The 21,654-nt window shown below is 45.3% G+C and overlaps 1 protein-coding gene across 6 annotated transcripts in view; it reads right to left on the bottom strand.

Annotated features, from left to right (window-relative positions):
• Positions 1-21,654, bottom strand: part of DCDC2 (doublecortin domain containing 2) — a 161,677-nt gene that overhangs the window by 136,730 nt on the left and 3,293 nt on the right. For 4 of the 6 annotated variants that reach the window (XM_074944781.1, XM_074944780.1, XM_074944786.1 and 1 more), the window contains exons 2-4: positions 13,385-13,461; positions 8,476-8,830; positions 132-183 (exon numbers count right to left, since the gene is read on the bottom strand). In XM_074944781.1, the coding sequence (XP_074800882.1) occupies positions 132-183; positions 8,476-8,830; positions 13,385-13,391 (414 nt within the window). In that variant the 5' untranslated portion in view covers positions 13,392-13,461. Of the gene's footprint in view, positions 1-131; positions 184-8,475; positions 8,831-8,917; positions 9,125-9,796; positions 9,815-13,384; positions 13,462-21,654 lie in introns of those variants that run through there. The other 2 variants (XM_074944783.1, XM_074944785.1) reach the window with 2 other exon arrangements.

Raw genomic sequence — 21,654 nt, 5'->3', positions numbered from 1 at the left:
CGTTGAAGAACTTGGTTTTGATCATTTCTGAACATGAGATACCAAAACACAAACCAAAATTTTCAATAAGAAATGGAGAGATGACACTAGTATTAATGTTAGATTTTTTTTAAATAGTTGAGTCTCATTACCTCATTATTGACTTCTGCAGGCTTTTTCTTTGCATCTCCTATGTCCAAATAGCTGGGGGAAGAGAAAAGAATGGTATAGGTTACTTATAGCAGCATTTAATCTCAACAAAAAATATTTTTTCTTATATTTAATTAAATTAGCATGAGTAAAATAAGACGTAGGGAGTTTTCACTTATATAATTATAACCAAAGTGTTATACTGAAACAAACTGACTACTTGCAGCACTGAGAAGCATAAAGTGCCCTTAATTCAGGTTTCTAATAAAAAACTTTACCAGATGCCTACAAGTCAGAGACCGATATAAAAGACAGAGGAGGAGTCACCAGCTAGAGTCGGGGGCCCAGCCCTGGTAAAAAGCACAGCCCCTCAGTAATCCAGGTCTTAGGAAGAGGCTTAGATACTATTGTGATGAGGGCCAGCAAATAGATTAGATGTATAGGTGTTGTGCTAGGATTCCTGTCATGGTGCTAACTCTGGCCCCTGCTCAAGCACTCCATCTTTCTGATCAGCCTCTAGTAGTAGTTGTATGATAAATCTGAAACCTTCCTCCATTCCCCTTTAACTAATCATTTGATAACATTTTCAAAATCACTTAAGTTACTTAGGAACCAAAATCCCATTTTCAAAAGCACTTAAATCACTTAGGAGTGTAAGCCCCTTTGACTTTCAATGGTTAGGCACTTTGGAAAATTTTATCTATTGGCTCTTGCATTCATGTGACAGAACCAGCTTCCCTTCACAGCTTTTCACTTGTAAGAACAACATGCCTCCATTCACACAGTCTACAGTACATTAAAACTAGGGCTGTCAAGTGATTAAAAAAATTAATAGCGATTAATTGCGCTGTTCAACAATAGAATACCATTTATTTTAAATATTTTTGGATGTTTATTATATTTTCAAATATATTAATTTCAATTACAATACAGAATACAAAGTGTACAGTGCTCACTTTATATATATATTTGATTACAAATATTTGCACTGTAAAAAACAAAAAAAATATTTTTCAATTCACTGCATACAAGTACTGTAGTGCAATCTCTTTATCATGAAAGTTGAACTTACAAATGTAGAATTATGTACAAAAAAACTGCATTCAAAAATAAAACAATGTAAAACTTTAGAGCCTACAAGTCCACTCAGTCCTACTTCTTGGCCAGCCAATCACTCAGTCAAAACAAGATTGGTTACAATTTGCAGGAGATAATGCTGCCCGGTTCTTGTTTACAATCTCACCTGAAAGTGAGAACAGGCATTCGCATGGCACTGTGGTAGCTGGCATTGCAAGATATTTACATCCCACATGCACTAAAGATTCATATGTCCCTTCATGCTTCAACCACCATTCCAGAGGACATGCATCCATGCTGATGATGGGTTCTGCCTGATAATGATCCAAAGCAGTGCAGACTGATGCATGTTCATTTTCATCATCTGAGTCAGATGCCACCAGCAGAAGGTTGATTTTTTGGTTGGTTTTTTTTTGGTGGTTTGGGTTCTGTAGTTTCCGCATCAGAGTGTTGCTCTTTTAAGACTTCTAAAAGAATGCTCCACACCTCATCCCTCTCAGATTTTGGACGGAACTTCAGATTCTTAAACCTTGGGTCGAGTGCTGTAGCTATTTTTAGAAATCTCACATAAGTACCTTCTTTGCATTTTGTCAAATCTGCTGTGAGAGTGTTCTTAAAACGAACATGTGCTGGGTCATCATCCGAGACTGCTATAACATGAAATACATGGCAGAATGTGAGTAAAACAGAGCAGGAGACATACAATTCTCCCCCCAAGGAATACAGTCACAAATTTAATTGATGCATTATTTTTTTAGCGAGCATCATCAGCATGGAAGCATGTCCTCTGGAATGGTGGCCGAATCATGGAAGGGGCATACGAATGTTTAGCATAACTGGCAAGTAAATACCTTGCAACATCGGCTACAAAACTGCCATGTGAATGCCTGTTCTCACTTTCAGGTGACACTGTAAATAAGAAGCAGGCAGCATTATCTCCAGTCAACATAAACAAACTTGTTTGTCTTAGCGACTGGCAGAATAAGAAGTGGGACTGAGTGAACTTGTAGGCTCAAGTTTTACACTGTTTTGTTTTTGAGTGCAGTTATGTAACCAAAAAAAATCTGCATTTGTAAGTTATGCTTTCACGATAAAGAGATTGCACTTCAGTACTTGTATGAGGTGAATCGAAAAATACTATTTCTTTTGTTTATCATTTTTACAGTGCATATATTTGTAATCAAAAATAATAATATAAAGTGAGCACTGTGCACTTTGTATTCTGTGTTGTAATTGAAATCAATATTGAAAATGTAGAAAAACATCCAAAAATACTTACTAAATTTCAATTGGTATTCTATTGTTAAAAGTGAGATTAATCATGATTATTTTTTTAATTGCGATTAATTTTTTTGAGTTAATCACGTACGTTAGCTGCCATTAATTGACAGCCCAAATTAAAACCTATATTCCCACCCAAAAAAACTTTGATAAGGTGATGTTTGGACTGCAGTACACATTGGTTGTTTCACTGCATATTGCCTTTCAAGAAAATTAGAGTTAAAAAAAACAAACCCTTATGCTTAGGAACTTGGGGTTGGACTCCTTGAACAAAGCACCCAAACTAACTTAACTCTGCCCTCATAGTTATACACTGAAAAACTAAGAAAAATATAGGTCTCCATGTGAGCCAGACACCAGGAGCTGAGAATGCACAGAGATTTTGGCTGGAACTCTGTGCAGGAACTTGCAATGGTGCATGTGCTGGAGCCCAGGATGCTGCAGTGGGTAGTTGTATCTCAACACAGTGCTTTGTTTTGGCACTTCCTGCAGAAGTTAAAGATGAACTGGCAGATGGCTGGAGTTCAAGTGTCTCCTTTAAGCTGTCTTTGCCAGGAGCATCAGATTCATTGGCAGCTGGTCAGTGCTCAATACAGAGTTTTCCCCATTAGCACTTTCAGTTGGAAGCCACACATGTATCAGCAGGCAATCAGCACTCAGTGCAGGGTCTGCCCAGTGGCATTTTCTGCTGGGAGTTCCACGTGCATCTGCACGTGAGCTGAGTTCAGTACAGGGTCTCCCCAACAGATTTTCTTGAAAGCAGTCACAAATGTATTGGTAGATGAGCAGAGTTTGATACACATCTCCCATTGGCACTGGAAATAATGGTGCCAAAGCACTAAGGCTCTAGAGGATTGAACTGAAGTATTCAGAGTGCTGTTGTATCAAGATACAACAAGGCTTCAAGGCAACACGTCCAACACCAAGGCAAAGCACTGAGACACCAGAGATGAAAATGCAGAGACTCTGCAAGATAAGGGTAAGGTTCCAAAGTAAAGTGCCCAAGCCTCAAAATAAACTACTGAGGCTTCTCCAGGTATAAAGATGCCAAGGCTTACTGAGTGGGGTGGCAACCTAAAACTTACAAGGCTAAAAAAGACAAAGGTGTCAGAAGGAATAGATACCTCACAAGAAAAAGTGTCAAAGGCCGAGAACAAATCGCCAAAGCACTAAAGGCTTGTCCACATGGCAAGGTAGTGCACAGAATCCATAGCGCACTAATCAGCCATGCACTAAGTTGCTGTGTAACTCCTGCTACCGCACTACAGAACTTTTAGTGGGTGCACACTGTGACGGGTTGGGTCACAGAAACCCCCTTGGGACTTGCCACCTGATGTGCTGAGACTACTTCTAAGCCCGTTTTCCCTGGCAGCTTGGGACTTCAGTGCCCTGCCTGGTTCGAGCCAGACACGCTAGCCTGCTACAAACACAGACCCAGGTCTGAACTACGTCCCACAAACTGCAGGCTTAACTGAAAACAGCTTGAGAAGTGTTCCTGTCTCCAACACCCAGCTCCCAATGGGGTCCAAACCCCAAATAAATCCATTTTACCCTGTATAAAGCTTATACAGGATAAACTCATAAATTGTTCACCCCCACAACACTGATAGTGAGATATGCACAGCTGTTTGCCCCCCCCCAGGTATTAATACATACTCTGGGTTAATTAATAAGTAAAAAGTGATTTTATTAAATACAAAAAGTAGGATTTAAGTGGTTCCAAGTAATAACAGACAGAACAAAGTGCATTACCAAGCAAAATAAAATAAAACACACAAGTCTAAGCCTAATACAGTAAGAAAACTGAATACCGACAAAATCTCACCCTCAGAGATGTTTCTATAAGCTTCTATCGCTGCCTGATGCCTTCCTAGTCTGGGCACAATTCTTTCCCCTAGTACAGCCCTTGTTCCAGCTCAGGTGGTAGCTAGGGGATTTCTCATGACTGCAGCCCCCTTTGTTCTGCTCCACCCCCTTATATATCTGTTGCACAAGGCGGGAATCCTTTGTCCCTCTCTGGGTTCCCACTCCTCCTTCTAAATGGAAAAGCACCAGGTTAAAGATGGATTTCAGTACCAGGTGACATGGTCACATGTCCTGTGAGACCCCCCCCACAAGCCTTCAGTCCTCCCAGCCTGACTCACAGGAAGGCCTGCAAGCAAACAGAGCCATCCACAGTCAATTGTCCTGGTTGATGGGAGCCATCAAGATTCCAAACCACCATTAATGGCCCACACTTTGCATAATTACAATAGGCCCTCAGAGTTATACTTCATATTTCTAGTTTCAGATACAAGAATGATACATACATACAAATAGGATGACCACACTCCATAGATTATAAGCTTTGTAATGATACCTTACCGCACATACCCGCTTCATACAAGAGATCTTTTGCATGAAGCATATTCCAGTTACATTATATTCACACTCATTAGGATATTTTCATAAAATCATATAGAATGCAACGTCACACATGCATCTAATTAGTGTGCAGTAGGCTACAGCACTATGGCTTTACACCCCAGCTTGCCACTCACTATTAGTCTCTGTGTGGACAAGCCATAAGATCAAGCTCTATACATACGTACACGCACAGCATACCTTCATTTAGCACAGTTGAAAATGACTACACAAGCTGGAAGGCAGTAGAGGATCAGGTCTGGTATGTTTAGAAAAGCAATTTTATATAATTGGCAACTTTTCCTCTTCTTGGACAGTGGCTTTACAGTAGAGTGGGATTTTTCAAAAGTGCTCAGCAATGGCCTAATCCTGCCCTCAATGAAGATAGTGGTAAAATTCCCATTGACTTCACCAGGAGCAAGATTAGGCCAATGCTGAGTGCTTTTGAAAATCCCAATCTATATCTATTGCACCATTTTAAAAAAGAATGTATATTGTCAGAAGAGACAGACATGAAGATAGCATACTAATGCAGGAATTCTGCACCACTGCGTGTGCACAGAATTCATGTCTCCCACAGATTTCTTTGCTTCCCCACAGAAAAATTATTTCCAACGGGGAAGCAAAAGGAAGCTGCAGAAGTGGTCATGCTCCCCTCCCCAGCAGCATGGGCGTGTTGTTTTGCTCACTCAGAGGAGCCGTCAGAGAGGTAGATCACCACAGGGGATGCCCAGACCAGTGGCTCCTACCCTGTGTCAGGCTCAGCTCTAGTCCCAGCTGGGCTGGGGGTGGAGGACAGGACTGCCTCTTCTCCTGCAAGAAGTGACCTGGTTCAGGTCAGATCCACCCTTGGAAACCTCCCCCAGCTGCAAGAAGCACCGCACATACGCCCAGCTTCCTGGCCCCATCGCTCCTCAGCTGTGGGAGGAGGGAGTCTCTGTACAGGAGCTGCCCCTCCCTCTGCCCAACCCCCATTCAGACCCCCCCTCCCATACCCAAACCCCACTCCCGAGCCTCACCCCCCTCCACACCCAGAACCACCCCACTGAGTCCCCCACACCTGAACCTCCGCTTGCTGAGCCTTACCCCCTGCATCTGGAGCCCTCCCTGCACTCAGACCCCTCCCCACCACCAAACCCCCACCCCGCATCCAGACCTCCACCCCTCCACCCAGGCTACCCTCACTGAGCCCCTTACACTCAAACCCAAACCTCAATGAGCCCCATACCCCCCTGCACCTGGACCACCCTGGCAAACCACCTGGACCCCCACCCTAGCAAGCCCCATTCCCCCAGCACCTTGACTTCCCCTGCAGAGCTCCATTCCCCCCACACCCAGAACCCCCCAACACACCCCTGTGCATCCAGATCCTCCCCTCTGAGCTGCCTGCACTCAGATTGTCCACCCAGAACCCTCTCACCCCACACCTGGATCTCCCCACACTAAGCTCCTCCACACTTGGATTCTGCTGGGCTGCCCATACCTGGTGTGCCTTGCATGGAGGGACAGGGCCCTGGGGTATTTCTGGGGCAGGCCTGGCTCTAGCACTGTGTCAGGGTCAGGTGCAGCCTCACCACCAAGTCAATGTCCGGAGGTGGAGGGCTGCAGGGCGATCTCCCATCTCCATCCAGCTAGTGGCCTGTGCTCCCCACTGCCATGCTGGAGCCTCCACATTTATTTATTGACAAATAAAATATGCCAAATTTTAAAATATTGTGTGCAGAAATTTTATTTGTTTTGGTGCAGAATTCCGTCAGGAGTAAGTTATGGGGTCTAAACAGGGTTTGGGGGTTTGAAGTTCAAGTTCTAAAGATGGGAAATAGCCACTTAACCTTAAATATATAATTCTGCAATTATTGAAAGCACAATTCCTTTCTCGGTCCCGGTTGTTCACGTGCTCCCCCGCCCCCACAGATTTCTGCTAGGATTCACACCAGAATGTCAGAACCATCTAGTGAGGGCTGCTTCCCTCATTCCCTTTGCCGTGCCCATAAGCTGACCAGGTGCCCCGATTTTATAGGGACAGTTCCGATACTCAAGGGGATATCTTATGTAGGCTCCTATTACCCCCATTCCAATATTTCACACTTGCTATCTGGTCACCCTACTTGCCCAGGAGCTGCCCCGGCCCATGTCCTTGCAGAGCTCATCCCTTCCCTGCTCCTCCCCACTGCGACTGGCAGCAGTTCCTGTCCCTTCCCACTCGCTCAGCACCAAAGCAGCTAACACCTCCAGACTGCTGCTGGCCACCAATATAAGCCAGCCGCTTCCTGTACCCTGGCTGCAGCGCAGGCAGGAGGGGGTGAAGGAGGCATTGTGTATTGTGGGGCCCTCAGGAACCTGCAAGTGTGGTTGGGATCTGGCAGAGGGGAGGAGGAGGAGGTGACACCAAACCCCAGCCCAGGGAGAGAGCGGTGAGGGGTGTCCAGTGTAGCCTGGCTCCTTCCCTTCCCTGCCAGTGCCCAGTGATGCCATCCTGGGCTGGAGGTGACTCCTGCCATGGCCTGCCCTTCCACACAGACAGCAGCAGCAGCCTGGTAGAGTGGCCTCCTGCACATGCCTCTAGCTGCAGGAGCTGAGGGGCACAGACAGGGCACAGGGGCTCAGCCCACTCCAGACAGCCTGAGCTACCTGCTGAAGGTGGGGGAGGGATACACTGAAGGCAGCGCAGTGAGTGACTGTAAGGCCATGCGGCTTGCGCCCCCACCCTCACCCCCCATGTCATCTCCTCTGACAGGGTTCACACAGAACCTTTAAATTGTGGGGGGCTCCCCAACTATCAACAGTTACGTGTCGTCTCTGTTAAAAGGCCCAAGAGTACGGAACTCACTGTCAGAAGAAATAGAACAAGCACTAACCCTAAGCCCACCACTTCGCCAAGGCTTTCCCACAACATTCTCACAACCATTCGTTAACAAAAAAACAACAACGCTAAGCATGCTTTTTGGTGGTAGGGCAGGGAGAGAGCAAAAACACTGTCATCTTTTAAATAACAGGAGGTACTCAGCTACTATGATTATATAGAGAGCCATGTACCTGCCTGGAATGAACAGAATATTTTAAACATTTAAAAAACCAATCAAGAAACAAAATTGTTTGGAAGGTCTAATCTGCAAGGCTCATCCAACTTTATCATACACACTTCTGCACTGTATTCTTCCAGTGCGGCTTCCCCAAATATTACTGAGCACCAAATGTTCCTCCCAAATGCAGGCAGTTACCATACAGTGAAAATAATACATTATGCTGCAAGGATGGTGTATCTCTTGGTGTTACGGACTGTTTCTTTTATTTTTGTAAAGTTCCAAGCAGAGATACTAGAATGCTAATTCTATGTTAAGCCTTAAAGAGGGAACCCTCTCCCCACTACACAAAGCTGCATTACATTTCCTCTGTCACATTTACTTAGATTTTAAACTCTTTGGGGCAGGGACAGTCTTTCTGTTCTGTATTTGTACAGTGCCTGGCACAGTAGGATCCTAGTCCATAACTGGGGCTCCACGGCGCTGCCGCAATACAAATAATAAAGGTTCAATGCGAATGTTTTATTACATTTTCTAATTATTTTTTTCATTCACCACTCACTTGAGTTTCTTGAAGGCTTCCCTGCCACCAGCCACGTAGTGCTCTCCGCTCTGGAGCTCCTCCAGCTGACGGACGCGATGTCCGCCCCGGGGGGTGTAGATGCTACGCACAGCCCCAAAAGGCGCCTTCACCCCACCTGTCACCTCTTTCAGGAAGACCTCGAAGTTGGACACCTTCTTCTCATGGACGACTACCCGGTGCCCCGGGAAGAACGGGTCACCGTTGCGATATACCAGCACACTCTTCACCATCGGCTGTGACAGGCAGGTCGGCTTCGCGGTGGGGCTACTCATGTTCACCTCCTCTCTGTGCTGTGGCCAGACAGTCAGTGCTGCCCTCCGGGCACTGTCTGCACCTGTTTATTCAACAAGAATGTTCCTCTCTCACACACACTGTCAAATACCTGTGATGCATGAACTGTGTACACACATGCACACAATACCTGCACCAAGGACCACCTCCAATAGGCGAATCCCTCTCTAAAGCAACCAGGGAGGGATGAGAGCCTCCCTAAGGTTTCCAGTACAATTCTGTTCAGCCCTTAAAGAGCAACCTCTGCTAGGCAACCGATTCTTGCTGTGCCCTGGAGCCTGGGGTGGCTAATACAGATTACACTAAGCCATACCCAAAAAAATATATATACAGATCTAAAGGAGGAGAAAAAGTGACTGAGCATAGTAAGGAATTCATAGTAGTCCTGCCGGGATCTTTACAGCCTCACTTTGCACTTGCAGCTCTCTTCTTTCATAAGTGGTTTTACTCTGTTGCTCAGGAAACCTTATCCTGCTTCTTCTTCCCTCCCCTTCCCACCTCAAAAGAAAAAAAAGAAAGAAACCCAGCCAAGTGAGGACGGCTGCCAGACTGCAACAAACCAGACAGATTAAGCCTAAACACACCAACCAAATCAGAGCGGGGCGAGTAATGAGAAAAGGAGGGAGAGGGGGCTGAGTCACAAATATTTTATTTGGAAAAAATGGCATGAAATTTGTGCCTATTTCAGAATTACTCATCTGACCCTATGCAATGGGGAGGGTGGAAATGTTTTCGAAAAATTTCAGAAAACTCATTGAATAAGTTATTTGGTGGGTTTCATTTGCCCACCTCTGTATCAACATAATTATATGGAAACAGTCAGCACCTCCTAGGAGTGCAGGATGAATGATCCCCTTAGGCCCCCCCATGTGATCAACAGTAGGTGCATCATTCAAACACCAAAAGCCTGGCAGAGGGAAGAAAAGCAGAAACCCCAGTGCAGACAGGGGACAAAGGTAATTCAAGTCAGGAGTGGCAGGAGGTGAGGAATGGGAGCAGGGAGCAGCACCTGGCCTGGGGGAGGTCCAGGACACTTTCTCTCTCTCTCTCTCTCTCACTCGGTGTATGTGTGTGTCTCTCTCTTCACCTAGCACTCAGCTCTGAGCCACCTGGTGCATGGCACTGCTGCACGCGGGACACTGTTGCTGAGTGTGTGTCTCATGCTCCTCTCTGGGGCTCCCAAGGGTGGGGAGAGAAGGAGGCACAAGCCGTGGCAGTTGGTTCTTGCTGTTGCTCAAGGAGCTTCTCCTGGGGGAGGAGAGGTGGGGGAGAATGTTGTTATTTGCCACAGTTTCCATAGCAACCCAGGTAGCTCAAGAGAAAAGAGCATGGCTGAACCCCCCCCCCCCAGGGGGATGTGGGGGAGGGAACCAGCGTGAGCCTGCAGGGGTGGAGGAAAGCTTGTAAGAGCCCAAAAAGGCCGGGGGGGGGGGAGGAGGGGGTGTGGAGAGCTTGTGTGCACCTGAGGCAGGGCGAAAAGATGAACTCTAGAGCTAAACTTCAGGGAGAAGTTTAAAGTCACCACACCTCTGGCAGGACACTATGCAATGCCACAATTCCCATCAATGCTCTGGACTATGTCTACACAGCAACAGGAACAGTTGCAGAGACTGAGACAGAGAATACAGCCATGCTACGCTACAGCAGATCAGTACTGGGTTTATCATCTTCTTGTTATTTAAATAATGTTTTCTCCTTTGTAACAGACTCCCCCAGAGCAGAGACTGTGACTGTCCCCCCTCATCATATAAGGTGTACAAGAGAGGGGTGAAGGCTCCTTCTTATCTCCCCACATATCTGCACACAAGGGCCGGATCTATGTACCCATTCGTCCATCCCTCTTTTTGAATGTTATCCATACTAGAGAAATTCACTGGATTGAAAGTATTTCTGATGCTGTGAATAATAGTTCAAAAATACCCAAGATACATTGCACAAGGGAAGTCTTAGACTGCATTTTCCTTATTAATGTGCTTCAAACTTATTCAATTTACCTTCAAATATTCTGGTGTGATCTGGGGTGAAATCCTGCCTCCACTGAAATCAGAGGCAAAACTCCATTGACCTGAGTGGGGCCAGGATCTGACCTCCAGTGTCTAGAAGCAAAGATGCTGAGTGCATGAGAACTGGGGATGGATACAGCAACTGGTGAAGTACTATTTTCTCACTGGGTGCTATTATTCTTTACTTACGGTTACAAATTTGATAAGAAAGGCCTTTACTGATGCCTCTTGTTTGTTCTACAAGGAGATCACAGTCAAATGCCTACTCTGTTTTGAGATACATCCCTTCATTAAACATTGTTTGCACAGAATCAGTTTCAGCGCCTTCAAAATAAGAGACACTGAGTTACATAAAATATTGCTGGGCAGTCTCATTTCGAAAGAAGAAGGGCTTGGTCCTCAGCATATCTTCACTGCTTTGGGTTCCTGGTCTAGGACTAGGTGCCATGGTAACAAATAAATAAAATAATAATAATGATGGGAGGATTCACTAGTTAGTGGTCAGTCCTGCAGCCTTTACTTGCACAAGCAATTCTCCTGACGTTACTGGAACTACTTTCCTAGGTAAGGATTGGGCCTTAGAGTTTGTACAGTGATTCAAAGATATAAAGTGCCATTTAATTGCTAAGCATGATTATTAGACTTTAAAAGGGGCAAAGGAAATTCCCTTCACCATGGAGACTTGGCTATCTCTTTTAAAAGTCTATGTAGTGGGGAAAGACTTTACTGGAACAAGAAACATCTGAAAAACAGCCCCTTCATTTTGCACTTGGCACCTCTTTCTGGACTCCTTTTTTGTAGGGATTAGTTTACTCACTCTCAAGAATAAAATAGACTTTTATTGGACTCCTTTAAGACCAGATTCACTAAAAACTCCATTGACGCAGCACAGAAGCAAGGACAAGCCAGAACAAATGAAGAAGGGAGTGGGGTGCTCCTGGGGTATGACAGACTACCAGAAGTGGGGGTTTTGGTTTGTTTTTTTTACCAACTCTGATCTGTGAGTTCTTAATTAGGGCTATATTTATTTGGTGCCAACATTTGTCTTTTTGTTACTGGCATCTGATGGTTTCTCTTTATATGACATGGACAGTCCATGTATAAAGCAACTGACACACTGAAAATCATTCTGTATTTATATAACATATATTTTCTGATTTTTTTTCCTTTCCTGGTCTTCAATTATAAGAACATTCACAAGACAACTGGATTGGGTCATGTATCTTTTTGCTACTTATTCCTCACTTGAATTCAAAAACTTGACTGGGCCATAATCAAGGTATCAGTATGGCTGGGATCAAGTTCTCTGTATATACAGATTAAAAAATCAAAGTGTGCGTTGGCTTGTTGCCTAGATGAGCAATACATGTAATCACGTGTTTCGTAGGGGGACGCTCTCCATATGGCTACATAAGTCTTTTCAGTTAAATTATACATATAGTGTTGTTGCTTTTTTTTGCCTTCTATGGTCCTTCTACTGCCTGAATGGGCAAGGTCTGTTGATAACACAAAGTGAAAGTCCGCTCCTACAATGATCAAGTAAGGCAAGAGTAAGCTCATTCCTGCAAATTGAGTTCACTTTGGGTACATCATGTTCCCTAAATGTGGAGCTTTTTAATCACTCCTGAACTAGGACACAGTTGCCCTAAACACCAGAAATAACCCATTCCACTGTGAGAGGTCAGTTGGATCCTCTAAGAATCAAAATGGCTTCTGCTGAGCTGGAGACTGACCCCCTTGGGGACAACATCAGCCAATCAGAAACCATGTGACTTGCCTAATGTAGCCTGTCCTTCTGAACCAGGATTGAATTCATAACACTCCATGAATAATAGCCTGATAAAGTCTGTGGATATCCTAGGGCCAATAAAGTTTGCAAAAACAATCTATAGAAGATATTCAGACAAACCAACCCTAGCACAAACTATTCATGGTTTACAGACAAAGTTCTAGCTCAGGCCAGTTAATTCTGAGTACTTTTGACAAATAATTCATATAATTCAACACAAAATACTGATGTATATAATGTACAAATTAAGAATCCAATTCAACTTCCATTAAAGATAACAGAAAGACTCCCATAGAGTTCAGTAGGTCTAATATCAGACCTTAATACAGCAGCAGTGTGGCACATTCATCCTAAATTACTTATAACTTTTCATAAATAAATTACCCTTTGGAATGAAATTTCCCTTTCTTGTTTTTAATCAAAGATGATTTCTGGTGTGTACAAAATTTGCTAAAATTCTTCATGGACATCTTTGCATTATCGAATAGAATATAAGATGTTTTATAATAAGAATGTTTTATGCTCTGATTACTCAAATTTATTTTTTTAATGGACTTATTCAATGAACGCAAATGCTTTGATATATTTGGACTCATTTTGATGACAAATAGCAAAATTTGTATCTTGAAAATAGTGTGTGCTAGCAACGCATGATTTTCCACTACCTTTTTAACACTGTATGTGTTGCTCTATCCAGACCACTGCACAATGAAACACTGTATAAGCCAGGTAAGACTTTGACCCCACTGGACCTTCCCAAAACCCTGGCTAAAGCCTGACAGAAAATTAACAGAAAATATATTACATTTCATCTAATTTCTTTTGTTGGCTTCTTTTTCCCATCGATTGTTGCAAGATCAAAACTGCTCCGTTCCTTCATACCTGGAGATTAGAAAATGATGATTACATTGAACAAACTGATTTCAACACACATGATGATCAAAACATACAGGAATTTTTCTCTTGCTTTTTATCTTAACTTTTTATGAAGGAAAAATCACCCCCTGCTGTGAATTGTCAGGAAGGCAGTTAACCATTACAAGAGAGTAATTTCAGGCTGACTGATGTCAGACATACTATTGTTATTGGTTAACAGTTATATTCCTCCACTCATTTGCAACTTCTGATCTAATTTATAAAAGGGAAAACTGCATAGTAATATTACTGTCCTCCTATCCAGTGCTCTTGGTCTCTGGGTTCACCCAGATATGAAAAAACATGTCAGAAATATTACTATTTTGTGTGTAAAAGGCAAACGGTTGATGACCTTGATACTGTCCCAAAGTCAGGCAATAAGGTATAATCTGTCAACCAGTTTGTCAGCTATTCAATGCCAGATTCAGCCATCCCTGTTGACCTTAGGCCCAATTCTCACAGTCACACGATATCGTTTTACAATGCACTAGCAAAATGAAGGAGCAGAAACAGCCCTAATACCCGTTCTGCAGGGGGATATTCCAACTGGCACAGAGTTGACATAAGGGATGAGATGCTCATCTACTCCAGCCTCCTTACATCAGATAAAGGGGCCAGAGCTGCATAAAGGGGCCCAGGATGGAGGAGACTTCCCAGTACAGGCTCTGCAGAAGCCAACTATAAGGCTGCCTTCCAACACAAATCCTGGCATACCAAGCATGATCGTGGTAGCTGGGGGAGGTGAGACATGTTATGGATGTGTTGCAGAGATCCTGGGCACTGCTGCAGCCCATAGGCCAGTGGTTCGTAAATTGTAGGGTGTGCCCCTTGGGGGCGCAGCAGGACCCAGGGTGCCACAGGGGGAAGGGAGCACCACCCCACCCTGCTCTGTCCCCAGCTCCTCTCTGGCCCCAGCCTCAGCCACCAGCTCCCAGCCCCACTCCCGGCCACGGCCCCAGCTGCAGTTCTGGACTGACCATGGCCCTGCTCCCAGTCCCAGCTCCAACCACGGGCCTTCTCCAGGCCACAGGCCCCCAACCCCAAGCGCAGCCTCAGCTGCAGCCCCTGAACCCACTTCCAACTGCAGCCCCCGACCCCGACCCGACTCCCAGCCGCGGCCCCCGCCCCAACCGCGGGCCCACTCCCAGCTGCAGCCCCGACAGCAGCCCCACTCCTGGCCGTGGCACCAGTTGCAGCACTGGCCCCACTTCCAACCACAGGCCCGCTCTTGGCTGCAGCCTCTAACTCCTAACTGCGGCCCCAGCTGCAGCTCTGGCTCCAGTTCCAACTGCGGCCCCGCTCCCGGCTGCAGCCCTGTCCCAAGCCCGGCCGGGGCCCCCGGCTCCAACCACGGCCCCACTCCCGGCTGCAGCCCAGCTCACAGTTTTAATCGCACTGTTAAACAATAATAGAATACCAATTTAAATGTATTATACATATTTTGGATGTTTTTCTACATTTTCAAATATATTTATTTCAATTATAACACAGAATACGAAGTGCAGAGTGCTCACTTTATATTATTTTTATTACATATATTTGCACTGTAAAAAAGATAAAAGAAATAGCATTTTTCAGTTCACCTCATACAAGCACTGTAGTGCAATCTCTTTATCATGAAAGTGCAACTTACAAATGCAGAATTTATTTTTTTACATAACTGCACTCAAAAACAAAACAATGTAAAACTTTAGAGCCTACAAGTCCACTCAGTCCCACTTCTTGTTCAGCCAATCACTAAGACAAACAAGCTTGTTTACATTTACAGGAGATAACGCTGTCTGCTACTTATTTACAATGTCACCTGAAAGAGAAAACAGGTGTTCACAAGGCACTGTTGTAGCCAGCGTTGCAAGGTATTTACATGCCAGATATGCCAAACATTCGTATGTCCCTTCATGCCTCAACTTTTTACAGTGCCAATATTTGTAATAATTAATAATACATTGTATTCTGCACTGTAATTGAAATCAATATATAAATGCAGAAAAACATCCAAAAATATTTTTATATTTATATATAAATAGTTTTCCTTCATCAGCCAAATTCTGCCCTAATGTACACCTGAGTAATCCCAGTTCTCTAACCGAGGACAGAATCGGTCTCCATGTGCATAATTAAGATAAACACAGGAGAGATCATCCTTTTTGGATTAATAATATTTGAAAAAATAATTGGATGCACCATGGCATACTTGTGTGCACTATGAAATGATTATTGAATGTTGGGAATCATTAAGAAAGGAATAGATAATAAGACAGAAAATATCATATTGCTTCAATATAAATCCATGGTACGCCCACATCTTGAATACGGCAAGCAGATGTGGTCGTCCCATCTCAAAAAAGATATATAGTAACTCCTCACTTAACGTTGTAGTTATATTCCTGAAAAATGCTACTTTAACCAAAACGATGTTAGGTGAATTCAATTTTCCCACAAGAATTAATGTAAATAGGGGGGTTAGGCTCCAGGGAAATTTTTTTCGCCAGACAAAAGACATTGTATTCATATATAGTATAAGTTTTAAATAATTTTGAACAAACAATTTAATACTATACTCACCAATGATGATTGTGAAGCTTGGTTGAAGCAGGGGCGTAGCAGGGTCGGGGCGTGGGGGCTTGCCCCATTCCACCCACCGTGCACTGCTGATGGGGAGTGGGGATGGGGGCTTGCCCACTCCCCAGCTGGAACGCCGGGTGGGTGGAGTGGGGCAAGCCCCCGTGCCCTGACCCCACTCCCGGGCTGGAACACCGGGCTGGCGGAGTGGGGCAAGCCCCCGCGCCCCGACCCCGCTTCCTGGCTGGAACGCTGGGTGGGCGGAGTGGGGCAAGTCCCCGTACCCCGACCGTGCTCCCCAGCAGGAGCGCCAGGCAGGTGGGCAGAGAGCAGCGAGCCAAACAACCTTATAATGGAACACTGCGCGACTTTAAACATGTATGTTCTCTAATAGATCAGCAACCTAAAAACGAAACAGTGTTAACCGGGATGACTTTAAGTGAGGAGTTACTGTATTGGAATTGGAAAAGGGCAACAAAATGATTACGGGTATGGAATAGCTTCCATATGAGGAGAGATTAAGAAGATTGAGACTTTTCATCTTGAAAAAGAGATGACTAAGGGGATATATCATAGAAGTCTATAAAATCATGACTGGTCTGGAGAAAGTAAATAAGGAAGTGTTATTTACTCCTTCTTGTAACACAAGAACTAGGGGTCACCAAATGAAATTAATAGGCAGCAGGTTTAAAACAAACAAAAGGAAGTATTTCTTCACACAATGCACAATCAACCTGTGGAACTCCTTGCCAGAGGATGTTGTGAAGGCCAAGACTATAACAGAATTCAAAAAAGAACTAGATAAATTCATGGAGGACAGGTCGATCAATGGCTATTAGCCAGGGTGGGCAGGGATGGTGTCCTAACCTGTTTGCCAGAAGCTGGGAATGGGTGACGGGATGGATCACTTGATGATTGCCTGTTCTGTTCATTCCCTCTGGGGCACCTGGCATTGGCCACTGTCAGAAGACAGGATACTGGGCTATATGGACCTTTGGTCTGACCCAGTATGGCCATTCTTATGAATGATGGGAATCTAATTTTACATTACTGTCATTTAACTATAATGTGTTTGTCAGACAGTAGCATGTTGTATAGGATAAATCAGATTGTAAAAGCCATTCAGTCTTGATGAAAAGGGTGTAAATCAATTGATACAAGACAAACAAATGAAGTCAGTGCACAGTATCCACTTACATCAACTCTGAGCTCAGGCCTAATAATGAAAATGGACAACAACAAAATGTACAGAGAGGATGAGTGTAAAGTTTCCAACAGAAGTGAATTTAATTTCAGTGCACTCTATTTTGCTAAATGGAATGCCCACAATCCTTTCTTAGACTCACATAGCTCTGCATAATGTATCTAAAAATCAGTCTGAGGAATATCAGCCGGTTATGTACAGCTGTAATTCTGCAGTAATTGGACTGTCCTCACTGACAGTTTGAAGTACACATTATGGGGCACTTTGACTCACTCGCACTAACTGGAAGAACTAAAACACTGATGCAGTCGTAAATTTTAAAATCTACGCCACAGCAATTTCACTCACTTATACAATTCCCAAACCAAAAACTCCATTAAAATACAATTAATGTTGTAAACATATATCAACTATTTTTTCCCCAAAATCCTCATTGAAATGTTGCTGTTTAAGCCACACCTGTTGCTGATTCCACTTGTCAGCAACATGGGGTATTTTTAGTGCACTCAAGACTCCTGAGAGATACCTGAGGGCGTAAGCAGGAGAAACTTTATTGACTTTTAGGCAAAAACCCCAGATGGACAGCTTAGGTGGGAAAGAAGGTGAAAAAACCCTCTTTCATCCAGTTCTGAGTAGAAGCAGCAATGGAAGTGGAGACAATTTGATCAAGGCTTCCGAGGCAATGTCAGTAGTTTCTGAATTTTTCACCTAACAGAAGCAAGTCTCACTATGAAATTAGGTCGAATTAATAGAAGTCAATTTTTTAGAAGGCTATTTTATACAGTCGATTGTGTGTCCCCCCACTAAGTGCATTAAGTCGGCGGAGTGCATCCACAGTACCGAGCGCGTTGACTTTCAGAGCGTTGCACCGTGGGTAGCTATCCCACAGTTCCTGCAGTCTCCGCCGCAGGTTCTGGGTTAAGCTCCTAATACCTGATGGGGCAAAAACATTATGGCGGGTGGTTTTGGGTACATGTCGTCAGTCACCCCTCCTTCCATGAAAGCAATGGCAGACGATCGTTTCACGCCTTTTTTCCATGCGGGCGCCATACTGCTTTCAGCAGACCGTGCAGTGTGCAGCCCGCTCAACTGTTGAGTCCTGGCAGCAGACGGTGCAGTAGGACTGCTAACCATCATCGTCATCATCCACCGCTTCCGCTGGCACTCTGCTCTCCTGGTGGTCTTGCAGTGCCGCTTCCGTTGCAACTCTGCTCAGCTGCTCTTGTCTTGCCATACCATGGCAAGCGTGCAGTCCGCTCAGCTGTTGTGTCCTGGCAGCAGATGGTGCAGTAGGTCTGCAAAACTGGTCATCCAACCACCGCTTCCCCTGCAACCCTGCTCTCCTGCAGACGCTATACCACAGCAAGCATGGAGCCCGCTCAGATCACCGCGACAGTTATGAGCATTGTAAACACCTCGCGCATTATCATGCAGTATATGCAGAACCAGAACCTGCAAAAGCAGGCAAGGAGGCGATGGCAGCGCAGTGATGAGGACATGGACACAGACTTCTCTTAAAGCACAGGCCCCGGCAATTTGGCCATCCTGGTGGCAATGGGGCAGGCTCATGCTGTGGAACGCCAATTCTGAGCCTGGGAAACAAGCACAGACTGGTGGGACCGCATAGTGTTGCAGGTCTGGGATGATTCCCAGTTGCTGTGAAACTTTCTTATGCGTAAGGCCACTTTCATGGAACTTTGTGACTTGCTTTCCCCTGCCCTGAAGTGCAAGAATACCAAGATGAAAGCAGCCCTCACAGTTCACAAGTGAGTGGTGATAGCCCTTTGGAAGTTTGCAAAGCCAGACAACTACCGGTCAGTCGGGAATCAATTTGGAGTGGGAAAATCTACTGTGGGGGCTGCTGTGATGCAAGTAGCCAGCGCAATCACTCAGCTGCTGCTATCAAGGATAGTGACTCTGGGAAATGTGCAGGTCATAGTGGATGGCTTTGCTGCAATGGGATTCCCTAACTGTGGTGGGGCCACAGATGGAACCCATATCCCTATCTTGGGACCGGACCACCAAGACAGCCAGTACATAAACCGAAAGGGGTACTTTTCAATGGTGCTGCAAGCACTGGTGGATCACAAGGGACATTTCACCAACATCAACGTGGGATGGCCGGGAAAGCTACATGACGCTCGCATCTTCAGGAACTCTGGTCTGTATGAACAGGTGCAGCAAGGGACTTACTTTCCAGACCAGAAAATAACGGTTGGGGATGTTGAAATGCCTATAGTTATCCTTGGGGACCCAGCCTACCCCTTAATGCCATGGCTCATGAAGCCGTACACAGACACCCTGAACAGTAGTCAGGAGCTGTTCAACTATAGGCTGAGCAAGTGCAGAATGGTGGTAGAATGTGCATTTGGACGTTTAAAAGCGCGCTGGTGTAGTTTACTGACTCGGTTAGACCTCAGCGAAACCAATATTCCCATTGTTATTACTGCTTGCTGTGTGCTCCAAGGGGGAGACGTTTATGGCAGGGTGGGAAGTTGAGGCAAATCGCCTGCTGCTGATTACGTGCAGCCAGACACCAGGGCCGTTAGCAGAGCACAGCAGGGCGCGCTGCGCATCAGAGAAGCTTTGAAAACCAGTTTCATGGCTGACCAGGCTACGGAGTGACAGTTCTGTTTGTTTCTCCTTGATGAAAACCCACCCCCTTGGTTTACTCTACTTCCCTGTAAGCCAACTGCCCTCCCCTCCCCCCTTTGATTACCGCTTGCAGAGGCAATAAAGTCATTGTTGTTTCAAAATCGAGCATTCTTTATTAATTTGTCACACAAATAGGGGGATAACTGCCAAGGTAGCCTGGGAGGGGTGGGGGAGAAGGGAAGGACAAGCCCACACTGCACTTCAAAACTTATTGAATGCCAGCCTTCTGTTGCTTGGGCAGTCCTTTGGGGTGAAGTGGCTGGGTGGCCTGAGATCCCCTCACTGCGTTCTTGGGCGTCTGGGTGAGGAGGCTATGGAACTTGGGGAGGAGGGCAGTTGGTTACACAGGGGTTGCAGTGGCGGTCTGTGCCTTTCCTGCACCTCAACCATATGCCGGAGCATATCAGTTTGATCCTCCAGTAGCCTCAGCATTGCATCCTGCCTCCTTTCATCATGCTGCTGCCCCCTCTCCTGTTGCTCCAGCCATCTGTCCTCGAGTTTATTTTGTACTTTCCTAGACTCTGTCATTGTCTGCCTCCAAGCATTCTGCTGGGCTCTTTCAGTTTGGGTGGACTGCATGAGCTCAGAGAACATTTCATCGCGAGTGTGGTTTTTTTGCCTTCTTATCTGTGCTAGCCTCTGGCCCGGAGATGCTAGTTGCAGCGTTGAAACATTTGCAGCTGTGGAAGGAAAAAAAGGGAGACTAAAACTGAAAAAGACACATTGGCCATTTAAAAGGAGGGGCTGATGTTTTTGGGTTAACATGCAGCACAAACCCAACTAAACACCCCCACACCCAATTCTCTGGGATAGCTTCACCCCTCCCCTCACCACATGGCTAACAGCAGGGATGATTTCTTTTCAGCCACAGGCAAACAGCCCAGTAGGAACACCTCTAATGTCTCCTTAATAAAATTCCCCTATTTCAACCAGATGACTATGAATGATATCACTCTCCTAAGGATAACACAGAGAGATAAAGAACGGATGTTGCTTGAATGCCAGCAAACACCAGGACCACACACTGCCATACTTTCTTATGCAATGATTCCAGACTACGTGCTACTGGCCTGCCATGGTAAAGTGTCCTACCATGGAGGACACAATAAGGGTGCCCCTCCCCAGAAACCTTTTGCAAAGGCTTTGGGAGTACCTCCAGGACAGCTTCATTGAGATGTCCCTGGAGGATTTCTGCCCCATCCCCAAACACGTTAACAGACTTTTCCAGTAGCTGTACTGGCCGCAAATGCATCCCAAGTCTTCAGGGCAAATTAATCATTGAACGCGCTTGCTTTTAAACCGTGTATTATATATACAAAGGTACACTCACCAGAGGTGCCTTCTCCGTCTTCAAGGTCCGGGAGCCCACGTTGATAAACAGTTCCTAGCTGTTGGGGAGAACGGTTTCTCACTTGCCTGGTGTGTGCTATCATCTTCCTCGTCCCCAAAATCCTCAACACTTTTGCGTGAGACTCCCCCCTTGCAGGAGTCCACGTACAGGGGTGGAGAAATGGTAGGGGCACCCCCTAGAATCGCATGCAGCTCATCGTAGAAGCGGCATGTCTGGGGCTCTGACCCTGAGCAGGCATTTGCCTCTTGGGTTTTTTGGTAGGCTTGCCTAAGCTCCTTAAGGTTCACGCAGCACTGCTGCAGGTCCCTGTGATAGCCTCTGACCTTCATGCCCTTGGAGATTTTTTCAAATATTTTGGCATTTTGTCTTTCGGAATGGAGTTCTGATA

Source organism: Natator depressus, chromosome 2, assembly GCF_965152275.1.
Source record: "Natator depressus isolate rNatDep1 chromosome 2, rNatDep2.hap1, whole genome shotgun sequence".
NCBI lineage: Eukaryota > Metazoa > Chordata > Testudines > Cheloniidae > Natator > Natator depressus.
Note: the sequence above shows the minus strand (reverse complement) of the source record. Positions and strands in the feature narration are given on the sequence as shown.